General features: G+C 38.7%; 1 protein-coding gene across 1 annotated transcript in view; it reads left to right on the forward strand.

Moving 5' to 3' along the window:
* The window catches only part of LOC132405155 (PH and SEC7 domain-containing protein 2-like), a 128,237-nt gene that overhangs the window by 42,514 nt on the left and 73,140 nt on the right, over positions 1–12,583 (forward strand). The window contains exons 5-6 of the mRNA XM_059989856.1: positions 2,793–2,905; positions 7,772–7,830. Coding sequence (XP_059845839.1) covers positions 2,793–2,905; positions 7,772–7,830 — 172 coding nt within the window. The remainder of the gene's footprint in view (positions 1–2,792; positions 2,906–7,771; positions 7,831–12,583) is intronic.

The following is a 12,583-nucleotide window of genomic DNA, read 5'->3' on the forward strand; positions in this document are numbered from 1 at the left end:
TGTGGTGAAAATGGGATATTCATTGCCACAGATGACTGTGGAGACCAAGTTATTGGGTATATTTAAAGCAGAGGTTGATAGGTTTTTAATTAGTCAGGGCATCAAAGGTTAAGTGGAGCAGACAGGAGATAATAAATCAGCTGTGATGGAATGGTGGAGCAGACTTGATGAGCTGAATGGTCTAATTCTGTTCCTGCATTTTATGGTCTCTTTTTTCCTGGCCTCCTGTGCAGCAGAGCCAGTCAGGGTGGCCCTGATGAACCATCTCCCTGAACAGTACCCAATGCAGTATAACTATACTGCAAGGAGATGACCTCCACTATATCTTTGGGATGTTGCTGGAAACCTAGGCATTTGGGAAACACATGTTATTACAGAAAGAAAAGTTCCACTGGGCTTCCAGCACTTGACATTTGTAGAATTATATCTCTTTTCAAACTGAGGACTTGGGAGCCGAACAAATAAATAATCATTTATTTCAAGTAGCTTTCATTTAAATAGGAACGTTTCTTATTGTGAGGTGATCAGTCAGAGAAAAATCTAAGTTATTTAGTTGTAGTTAGTGGCAACTAAGATTTATTATTTCTTTTACTTTGACGCTAATTTATAAATCCCACCATCAATTTTTTAATATATGTGAAATTTAAAGATTTGGGTTCATTTTATTAACTGCTCCAGGGACCTGTGTTTCTTTACTGACCTTGTGTGCTGTATGTGTCTAGGTTTGCATGTTCTCATTATGGCAATATCAAATCAAGTCAAGTCAACTTTTATTGTCATTTCAACCATAACTGCTGGTACAGTACATAGTAAAAATGAGACAATGTTTTTCAGGACCATGGTGTTACATGATATGGTTCAAAAAACTAGACTGAACTACGTAATAATAAAAAAAAACAACACAGAGAAAGCTACACTAGATTACAGACCTACACTGGTCTGCATAAAGTGCACAAAAACAGTGCAGGCATTACAATAAATAATAAACAGGACAATATGGTTTCCCTCCTAGTGTTCAGGTCTCTTTCCAATTGCCAAAGATAGGCTGGTAGATTAAGCGAAAATACAAAGAAAATGTGGATCCTAAAAATCCAGAATAAAACCATAAAATGCTGTAAACACTTAGTAAATCTGACAGTATTAGTGGAAAGAGAATAGAGTAACCTGGAATTTTTGATCTGAAATATTAACCCTTCTTCTCTTTCCACAGATGTTGTCCGACTTCCTCAAAAGTTGCAGTACTCTTTGTTTTTGTTTTTTGTGAGTAGGTTAATTGGCCACAGTAAATGATCTGTTAGTATAGGTAGGTGAGTAGGTGGCACTAGAATTAAAGGAGAGTTAATGGGCATGCAAGAAAGAATACTTTGCAGAGAAATAAGAAGGAGAAAATTGCAATGCTGGTATTGCTTTCTCAGAAGCTGGAATGGACCGGATGGGCCGAATGGGCTTTCTCTAAGCCAGGAAATGTGAATGTGTAAAAAAAAAATGGAAATGTTTAGAGTTTGGATGAAGATATTAAATACCGTTGATGTCCGGTGGTTTGCAACATAATTTATTCCATTTCAGCTTTCTCAACCTGTCTGCTCCCTTTGACATAGTTGACTGCACCATCCTCTCCCATTTCCTCACCCTTTTTGTCCAGCCATGTGAGATCACATTTGCTTTGGTTCTACTCCTAAGTATTCATTTACATTGTATCCCATGAAGTAGCTTCTCTTCCTATGTTTGCATCTTTACCTTGAGTGTATTTTAGGCTTTGTTCACATTCTCAGTTATATGCTGCTCCTTAGGAAAGGGTGGCAGGGTGGAGATAGATCTCTACCAAAGGAGGTGTAAGGCACTCCTTCCCTCCACTAACCAGCAGGTCACCCTTGGGCAAGGTGTAGCACTGTGGCCTCCAATCAAGGCCACATGAATCCATGAGGGCAGGTGCTGGATAGTCGTATGAGCAGTTGGTGCATATCACAAGTCCTGGTTACGTGACCACTGATGGCAGGCAGACAGTTTGTGAAGAGTATTGATAATGGCTGGGGTCACCCCTTCTGGAAAGACACTGCCCAGAAGAAGGCAATAGCAAACCACTTCTGTAGAAAAATTTGCCAAGACCAATCTTGGTCATGGAAAGACAATGTCATACCACGTGGCACATAACAAATGAACTGCTTAGGAATATCAACAGTACCAATTTCCATGTGTGTAGTAATGACCAACCCCATGTCCTCTCTTGAAGTCTACATTCTCCTTAAATTGCCAGTTGCTTTATATCTGCTTGCACCTTCTGATATGTCCACTGATATACTGTACAATTATTGTGAAGAGCAGAGCAATTGCATGTGGATCAGGCAAAATATACCTCTCTGACCACTGCCTCCCTCCTTCCTGATATCACTCTGAAATTGAGACAGACTGTCCAAAATCTTGTATTATAGGATGAACTTATTTCTATATCACAGTATTTCCAACAGTTCTTATTTTTATTTCAATTTTCAAGTGCCAGCAATATTATACTCTTGTCATCCTTTACTCTAAATTTGTAAGTATATGCTCCTTAAAATGGGGAATATAAAATAACATTTAATCATACATTTGTACTTTCAAATCCAGTGAAATAACAGTCTGATATAAATGTTTATTTTGGTTCAGCATATTCTTTTAGACTGCTGCATAACTTAATCTCTCCAATGCAATGTACAGAAATTTCACTAAACTGTTGCAATCTGCAAATAGATGCATGCAAAAATATAAATTTGTTTTAATAAGTCATGTAACCATTTCTCTATTTTTTCTATTAGGAGTTTTTTGAAAGCTTTTCCATTGATGGGTGAAACTCAGGAGCGGGAGAGAGTCCTTATCCCTTTCTCTAAGAGATACTGCCAATGTAATCCTGATTATATCAACTCTGAAGGTATTGTCATGTAAATCCTTATATCAATGAATTTGAAAGATTCCAAAGTTCTGTTTTAAATTAAAAAAAGAAAAAATGTATCTAAATAATTATACTTCTTACAGATATTGAAGTGCATAAGACATCAGAAATAGGCCATTCTGCCCATTGAGTTTGTTCAATCATTGCTGATATATTTTCCTTCTCATGCCTACACCCATAACCTTTGATGCCCTTACTAATCAAGAATCTATCAACTTCTACTATAAATATACCTAATGACTTGACCTCCACAGCCATTTGTGGCAATGAATTCGACAGATTCGCCACCCTGGAGCTAAAAATATTCCTCCTCATCTTTGTTCTAAAGGGATATCCTTATATAATGAGGCTGCGCTCTCTGGCCATAGACTCTCCCACTACTGGAAACAACCTGTCCACGTCCACTCTATCTAGGTCTTTCAATATTTAGTATGTTTCAATGAGATCCCCTTTAACTCTTCTAAACTCCAGTAAGTACAGGCCCAAAGCCACCCTCACACGATGACCATTTCATTCCCAGGATGATTCTTATAAACTTCCAATGCCTGCACATCCTTTCTTAAATCTGCAGCCCAAAACTGCTCACAGTACCTCAAAAGTGGAGTAAGCAAAGCCTTATAAGGTCTGTGTTATATTCTTGCTTTTATATTCTTTTCCGCTCAAATATTGCATTTGTTTTCCTTACTACCAATTCAACCTTCAAGTTAACTGTAGGGAATCCTTCACTAAGATTCCCAAGTACCTTGGCACATCTGATTTCTGAATTTTCTCCCTGCTTAGAAAATAGTCTATGATTTTATTTCTTCTATCGACGTGCATAACCATACACTTCTCTACACTGTATTCAATCTGCCACTTCTTTGCCAATTCTCCTAATCTGACAATGTCCTTCTGCAGACTTCCTGTTTCCTCAATATTGCCTGGCCCTCCTTTGTAACATCTTCAAATATGGACATAAAGCTATCAATTCCATCATCCAGTTCATTAACATATAACATGTAAAAATAGCAAGTACAACACCAAGCACTGAGGAGCACCAGTAGCCACTAGTAAAGGCCCCCTTTCTCCCATTCTTTGCTTTATACCTAGCAGTCAATCTTCTGTCCATGCTAGTATCTTTCCTGTAGTACCATGAACTCTTGTTTAGCAGCCTCATGTGTAGCACTTTGAAAATCCACCTCCTCTCCTTTGTCTATCCTGCTTGTTATTTCCTCAAAGGACTCCAAACTATTTGTCAGGCAAGATTTCTACTTAAGGAAACCATGCTGACTTTGGCCTAATTTACCTTGCGCTACCAAGTACCCTGAAACCTCATCCTTATAATAGACATCAAAATCTTTCCAACCACTGAAGTTGGCTGACTGACTGAAAACTCCCTGTCTTTTGCCTTCCTCCCTTATGTAAGACTAGAGAGAAATTTGCCATTTTCCAGTTGTCTGGAAGCACTCCAGAATCTATTGATTCTCAAAAGATCACTACTGATGGGTCCACAATCTTTTCAGCGACCCCTTTCCAAAGCCTCTGGTGTAATCCATCTGGTTCAGGCCCTTATCTATCTTCAGACCATTTAGCTTCCCAAGCACATTTCTCTTAGTGACTACACTCACTTCCTCCTGACATTCTCAAATTTCTGTCATTCTGCTTGGTTTTCCACAGTGAAGAATCACGCAAAATGCCTATTTAGTTTGTCCACCATTTCCTTGTTCCCCTACCTCTCCCAGTGTTATTGTCCAATGTCTGCTTGTGTCTCTCTTTTATTCTTTATTTATCTGTAGAAATGTTTGGTATGCTTTTATTATTGGCTACCTTACTTTCATTTGTTATTTTTTCTCTCCTCATTGCTTCTCTTGTTGCCTACTGTTGGTTTTAAATGCTTCCCAAGCTGCTTTCTTCCCACTAATTTCTGCTTTATTGTATGACTTCTCTTTTGCTTTCATGCTGTCTTTGACTTCCCTAGTCAGTCATGGTTGCCCAGCTTTCTCTTTAGGATGCTGCTTCTTCTTTGTTCTTGTGTCTTTCAAATTACTCCCAGAAACTCCAGCCATTGCTGCTCTACTGTCATCCCTCCAAGAGTCCCCTTCCAATCAACTTTAGCAAATTGATTTAGCAACTTTACCTGACGAAGGGTCTCAGCCCGAAACGTCGACAGTGCTTCTCCTATAGATGCTGCCTGGCCTGCTGTGTTCCACCAGCATTTTGTGTGTGTTGTTGTTTGAATTTCCAGCATCTGCAGATTTCCTCATGTTTGCTAATTTTAGCAAGCTCTTATCTCAGGCCACTGTTGTTACCTTTACTCGGCTGTAATACTGATACATCGATTTTATTTTCTCCCTCTCGAACCGTAGGATGCATTCTGTCATATAAGACCATAGGACCACAAGACATAGGAGCAGAACTAGGCCATTTGGCCCATTCTGTCTGCTCCACCATTGCATCATGGCCGATTTAATATCCCTCTCAACCCCATTTCCCTGCCTTCTTCCCATAACCTTGGACATCCTTACTTATTAAGAAAATATCATTATCATAACTGGTTCCTCTGTGTTTCTTTACTTTAAGCTCCCTGATCAGATCTGGTTCATTACTCAATATCCAATCTAGAATTGCCTTTTCCCTAGTGGCTCAACCACAAGCTGTTCTAGAAAGGCATCTTATAGGCATTCTATAGATTCCTTCTCTTGGGATCCACCACCCATCAGATTTTCCCAGTGAACTTGTTTATTGAAATCTCCCATGACCACCATAACATTGCTCTTTTTACAAACCTCAGAACTTGTACTGCGCATTATGCCTACCAATTGGAGGCCTACATATAATCCTATCAGGGTCTTTTTACCTTTGCATCTTCTTAACTCCAGCCACAAGGATTCTACATCTTCTGATCTTATAGCAATTCTTTCTGCAGATCTGATTTCAGTTTTTCCACCAGGGCATGCCCTTTACTCTCTGTTACCTTCAGGGAGGAGGTGCAGAAGCCTGAAGGCATACACGCAGCAATTCAGGAACAGCTTCTTCCCCTCTGTCCTCTGATTTCTAAATGGGCATTGATCCCATGAACACTACCTCACATTTTTAATACATATTATTTCTGTTTTTGCACAATTTTTAATCCATCAATATATGTTACTGTAATTGATTTACTTTTTTTTTCTTCTATATTATATATCGCATTGATCTGCTACTGCTAAGTTAACAAATTTCACAACACATGCTTGTGATAATAAACCTGCTTCTGACAAAACCATCCACCCTCTCTGCTTACCTGCCTGTCCTTTTAATATAATGTGTATTTTTGGATGTTTAGTTCCTGTCTGTGATCGTTCAACCACGTCTTCATGATGCCCACGTTTGCCAGTTTGCCAATTTCAAACTGTGCTACTGGATCACCTATATTATTTTATACACTGTGTGCATTCAAATAGAACACCTTTAGTACTGTATCCACCAACCTTCTTTTCAATTTTGTCACCATGTTGTCTGAATTTAAATGCTTATCCCTTGTAAGCTTTTTGTCTTCTTCATTATTCTGGAGAGTTCAGTAACTTGTCCTGCACATTCCTTATCCTTCAACTTCATCCATATTTTTCAAAGCTATTGAACCAACTCCCTACAATTTGGTTTAAAGTCTTATCCACTAAATAGTGGCAATAAGTTTGAAGTTTTTTTTTTGCATAGAGTAAGCAACCAAAACTAATTACTGTAACCTAACAATAAAGGAATATCAAGAAAGAATAAAAAGCAAACTAAATGAAGGAATTCAGATCACAGAAATGACAGAGAATGGATTAAATCTGAGAACATGAAAATCATCTACATAGCCTCCACATGATGTCAGTATTCCCCAAGCAATCTTCCTTTGAGCCTGGCTCACTGGAGTCACAATCTTCAAAGCAGAAATCTCTCGAAGTGCCGAGGAACAATGCCGCTCTCCATTCTATCATCTTTCAGGTGTTTGATTCATCAGTATTACTTATTGCTTCACCAAGTCCTTATAAATGGATTTTATTTTAGCTTGATACTCGAGTACTGTTGGGTAATATGTGATATGTATGTATCGGCTGTATGGCTGGTAAATATTGTTGTTGCAAATTCCTTCTTTTTGCAGTTTTCACTTCTTCTTGAGCTCCTAATGGCATTTTCTGTACTAGTTTCCATATCTGGGTGATAGACACACATGTGCCTGATTGCCATCTCTTGTCTTTATGCCAAATCGAGCAGTTTTCTTCATGGCAACCTCTCCCAGCTTAGCTCACTAGTTACAAACAATCTGCTGAAGGAACTCAGCAGGTCAAGCAACATCTGTGGGTGGAAAGGAATTGTCAATGTTTTGGGTCGAATGTAAAGTTTGGACCGAAAATATCAACAGTTCTTTTTCTCCTACAAATGTTGCTTGACCTCCTGAGTTCTTCCAGTAGATTGTTTGTTGCTTCAGATTCCAGCATCTGCCTTCTCTTCTGTCTCCAGTAACCCACCTGTTCTTTGCTTGTCCTCATTAGCACATCCAGAAATTCTGGACATTTATCAGCCACAATTTATCCATCGATTTGATTTTGAATAATAGGTCTCGTTTTATAAGGGTTGAAATGGCTTTGTAATTTCATTTCTTTAATGTGACTGCAGCTTTTAAACGTGACATTTAGTCCATTAACTTTATGCATCTTTCACTAAAACCTTTTGTGCCAATGAAGCATGATTGTATAACTTACTTCACCTGTAAAGCTGCAGAAGTTTGTGTCTAACCAAAGCCTTCAAGTACTTCTGATGTTCCTATCTGATCTCAATTCTTTTTTCAGAGAAAGCTCGGGTTAGAAATCCACAGTGAAAATGTTTTTTTTTCTTTTTCAGATGGGGTCCACACACTAACCTGTGCACTAATGCTTTTGAACACAGACCTGCATGGTCATGTAAGTACTTTATGGATATGATATTTACCCCTTAAGAAGAATAACTTGATAGTAAAAATTCTGAAGGTGGTAAATCAAATACATTAACCATTTATGCGCTACTATTTGGATTCTAATTATTTTTATTCACAACTAATACTTGATGTTTATTCAATGCAAGAATAGAATCAGCATAGATTCTTGTTTAGAACAAGAATCAGCATATTTTTACAGCTAAATATTGATGTCATCTTTTAAGTTGTTAGACTTTTCCAGATGAGGAAAAGAAAAGACTACCATACAGGGGTTTTTTTGAATGCAAAGCAGCATATATATGAGAACCCACAACTATTCAAACAGAGCAAATTCATAACTGAACCGAATCCTGAAAATACAGGAAGATGAAGAATATTGGGAAATGTAGTACCTACTTTATAGATTCCATGGCATCTTGTTACACTTATTAATAAGGTCTGAGACACAGCCTTGACAACAAGGTTGTGCATGCATATTTAATCAATGTGTGTGGAGATGGCAGATTAAATCACATTGAAACACTGATAGAATTGCAGCACCATGATTTCTGAAATCCACATTCCTGCCTGCACCCTGTTTTACCTTGTATAACTGAACAAGCATTAAAATAAAATCAAGAATTCCCCACAACTGTCACCAGCATTAGCTATGAAAAGGGCATAATCAAATTATTGGTTTACAGGTCCTCCCTTAGTTGTGTTTATTTCAGGTTGTTGTTCTACTATGTATGTATATACTTGTATGTGTATTAGAGGTTTCCTGCACTTGGCTTAAGTTTGAATGAGCTACCAGGAATGTTTGACCCATATAAACTTACATTAATGGTGATTGTTAAGCTTATCCCGAAGTAAGTTGTTTTTAGATGTGGCAGGTCTCATAGGTCTTTCTTTGCAAGCTGTACACCTGAAATAATCAAGAGACTAGTCAAATTTATATATGATGCCAAAAGAAACAGACTGGCTCTTGATGGGAAGTCATATGCATTGGTTATTTTTTGGAAAATGCTCATTCCACCTCACCTTCAGCAAATACTTCGAACATCTTTACTCCACTAAAATCTAAAAACGCTGCTTGCCACAATTACAACCTCAGTATTGCCAGTGAGAAACTATGAATCTTCACTTTGAAGCAATTGGCATTTAAACAGCAACTCATAAACGAGGCTAGCTATTAAGGTTTTCTGTGTAAAGAGAGACATCTTCACCTTATTTGAGATGAGCCTGAGATGAGCAGGCCAGAGAATAATTACAGATTTCCTCATTAAACTATGTACCGTTGACTGCATAAACCTCATGAACTTTACCATTTTCCTTGAAGTGATCAAGTTGTTCCCACAGTAGTCATGATTACTTCAATCTGAGGTGTCCTGTTTGCTGACTGCATCTGACCATCACAGCACATCAGATGCTGAGAGAAGAGATCTAGCCATATGTGGCATAACTCATAACTATGATCAGTACCCAGAAGTGTTTACAACAGGGAATGCTCTGAATAAAACAATACTTTCCTCACCTGGAATGGTCAGAAGGAGTTTTAAGAGACTACTAGACAGGTACATAGAGGAATTTAAGGTGGAGGGTTATATGTGAGGCAGGGTTTAAGGGTCGTCACAACATTGTGGGCCAAAGGGCCTGTACTGTGCTGTATTGTTCTATGTTCGTGGTCCCAAAATGAATGAGTATCAGGGTTGGTGCTAGTTTGTAAACCATAGAACTACAAATTCTGGAAATTACTGGAAACTCTCAGCAGATCAGGCAACATCTACAGAGAGAAACAGAGGGAAGAACCTTCATAAGAACTGGACACTGAGAATACAAGTTAATTTCATTTTGCAGAGCGTTGGCTAGGAAAGGGCTGCTGGAAACAGACAAGACAAAGATAATAACTCTGATAGGACGAGGTCAGGAGTTTTGATGGTTATGGTGCCATCTGGTTAATGGGCTAATGAGGGCAGTTAAAGAGAAGATGAACAAAAGAATATGTCAACACTTGGAAATGCAGAGTGCAGATCTTGTGTTGAAACCTAAGACCAAAAGGAGAAAGCTGGAAATGGCTGGCAAATTAAGCAGCTTCTACTTAAATTTTCCATTAAAAATTGCTTTGCCTCTTCCTATTTAATGAGATGCTGAGAACACCAGAAAATAGATCCCCCCCAAATTGGGAGAAGGACTAGAAGGTATGGCCTTTATCTTTTTTATAACTGGGCCCTATCTGGTCAAACAATTCATGATCAAAAGGGGATATGACCCAATTCATTAACTGTCCAGTGTTTTCATTATTTCATGGACAATCACCAGGTAATACATAGTCTAATCCAACTGTATGGCTTAATCATGACATAATATGTTCAAAAATAAGCTAGCCAACGTTCTGCAATACTTTATTACTCTCTCCCACCATGACTTTGTTTATACTTGTTCTCCTTCATGGTATTTCCTTGCAGTCCTATGGTGAATGGTTACCAGCCTTCAACCAAGAAGAGCAGAGGTTGCCTTGGAACGAGCCATCAGATGGCTCTGGGTTTAGGTTTGATGAGGGTGGAATTAATGAAGGTAATACAATTGATGGAGTGTACATGGATTTCAGAAGACCTTTCATAAGGTTCCTCATAATGTGGTGATGATAGCATGAAAGTAAATTTGATTAAATAAAAGCCAAACAGGGGTTATGGTGAATGGCTGTTTCTCAGTCAGGAGAAAATAAAATAGTTGTTTTCCCTTGTGGGTGGTGTTAAGGCCATTCCTCTTGTTCTATGTTGTGGCCTAGACTTGGGGGTAAAAAAACTTAAAATCATGGCAAACAACATTAAGCTTGGGAGAATTGTTGACTCTGAGGAGGATAGTGACAGATTACTGCAGGATATACAGTAGATAGGCAGATGAAGTTTTAAGAATAATATAAGATAAAGTTTTAAGAATAATATAAGGCAATGCATTTTGCAAGGAAGAATAAGAAAGAACAATATAAAGGACACTATTTTAAAATGGTGCAGAACCAGGAGGACCAAAAACATGCACAAGACATTGAAATGATCTAAATTTTACATTATAAGCTTGCTAAGTTATCAGAGAGGGTCCAGCAATTATAAACAAGGAGAGCTTTTGGGATGTTGACTTTTGGTTGCAAGGATAGTTAGGAGGCTAGAATTCATTTTATTAGAGAAGAAAAGGCTCAGGGTAGAGTTAATTGAGATATGCACAATGATGAGAGATCTGCCCAGAATGCATGTGAGTGGCTTTGCCCCTCGGTACAAGGCTCAAAGAACTGGGATCAGAGGTACAAAGTAAAGGGAAGAGTAATATGAGTGATGTGATTAAAAAAAAATACACAGCATGTGGTCGAATTCTGCAGTGTATATATATATATAAAACATACATGATAATGGAGAACATATTTTAAGACGACAGAGAAAGGGCCAAATGGGGAACTAATGAGTTGCACTGCTACCGAGGCACACGGGCAAGATGGGTTGAATGGCCTCCTTTGTGCAGTGGAAGCACCTGATGATTCTGTAAGACTGCACCATATCGGCCTGGACTTGCAGCTGGTACTCTTGATAAGTAGCAAGGATCTGAGGAAGAATTACACAGCAAATCTCTTGCAAGCTTTCTAATGCTCCAAGGATTTGATAATATACTTCCACCATTCTTCTGTAGTCTAACAGAACCATATCTGAACTGCTGTATAACCACACTCCAACAAGCTGATTCTTATACTATCCATTCTTCTTCTAGCATCATTGTCTGACCACATACAGAAACTTAAACAAAATAGGTTCAGTGTTCACATCTGAGTTCAAAATTTGAAAAATGCCCCCGACACTCCAGAGCAAACTATCCGAGTTTGTCAAAACTGCCATAGCGAATGTTTTCTAATCCAGGCTATATCTAGTGATCCTCTACAAAGCCTTCACATTTTTCCTGTAATGTGGGGACCAGAACTGTGCACAGTACTCCAAAAAATATCACGGAACATACCAGATGATTTTTTCAGATCTACAGTTCCGTGCAAGTGCCTTAGGTACACATATACATATATGTAGAGAGAGAGCAAGTTTGTAAATCCTGTGGGTGCAAATGTTGTTGGGAATGGTGAGGGTGGAGTAGTGCAGGAGGGGTGTGGAATAGGTGGCAGAGAAGGAGTGCCAGGGGAAGGGTGTGGTTCAGGTGCAAACACAAACAGCCCTGAGACATCAGGCCAGGTAATTTGATTTCAAACGATTGGTTTATTCATCATTACAGAATGTCTCTCTAGTGCTTCCTGCTCTGTCCCCTCTCCCATTGCCTTTCCCCAACCGTGATTCTCCTCTCCCTACCCCTTTCCATTCTCAGTCTACAATAGAGACCCACATTGGAACCAGGTTTATCATCCCTCACATATGTCATGAAATTAGCTATTTTTTTCTGGCAGCAGTACAGTGCAATATGAAAAATTACTACAGTACTGTGTAGCTACGATTTATATATGTGCCTGAGACTTTTGCACAGTACTGTATAAAGAGTAAAAGAGGGGTGAGAGTGGATATTGGACTGCTGGAAAATGGTGGACCAACTTAATAAGTATTTTGCATCAGTCTTCGCTGTGGAAGAGACTAGCAGTATTCTAGAAAATTCAAGAGTATCGGGGCAGAAGTGATTGTAGTTATTATTCCTAAGGAAAAGGTGCTTTGGAAGCTGAAAGGTCTGAAGGTATGGTAGACAAGTCACCAGGACCAGATGGACGACACCCCACTGTTCTG

This window comes from Hypanus sabinus, chromosome 15, assembly GCF_030144855.1.
Source record: "Hypanus sabinus isolate sHypSab1 chromosome 15, sHypSab1.hap1, whole genome shotgun sequence".
Taxonomy (NCBI): domain Eukaryota; kingdom Metazoa; phylum Chordata; class Chondrichthyes; order Myliobatiformes; family Dasyatidae; genus Hypanus; species Hypanus sabinus.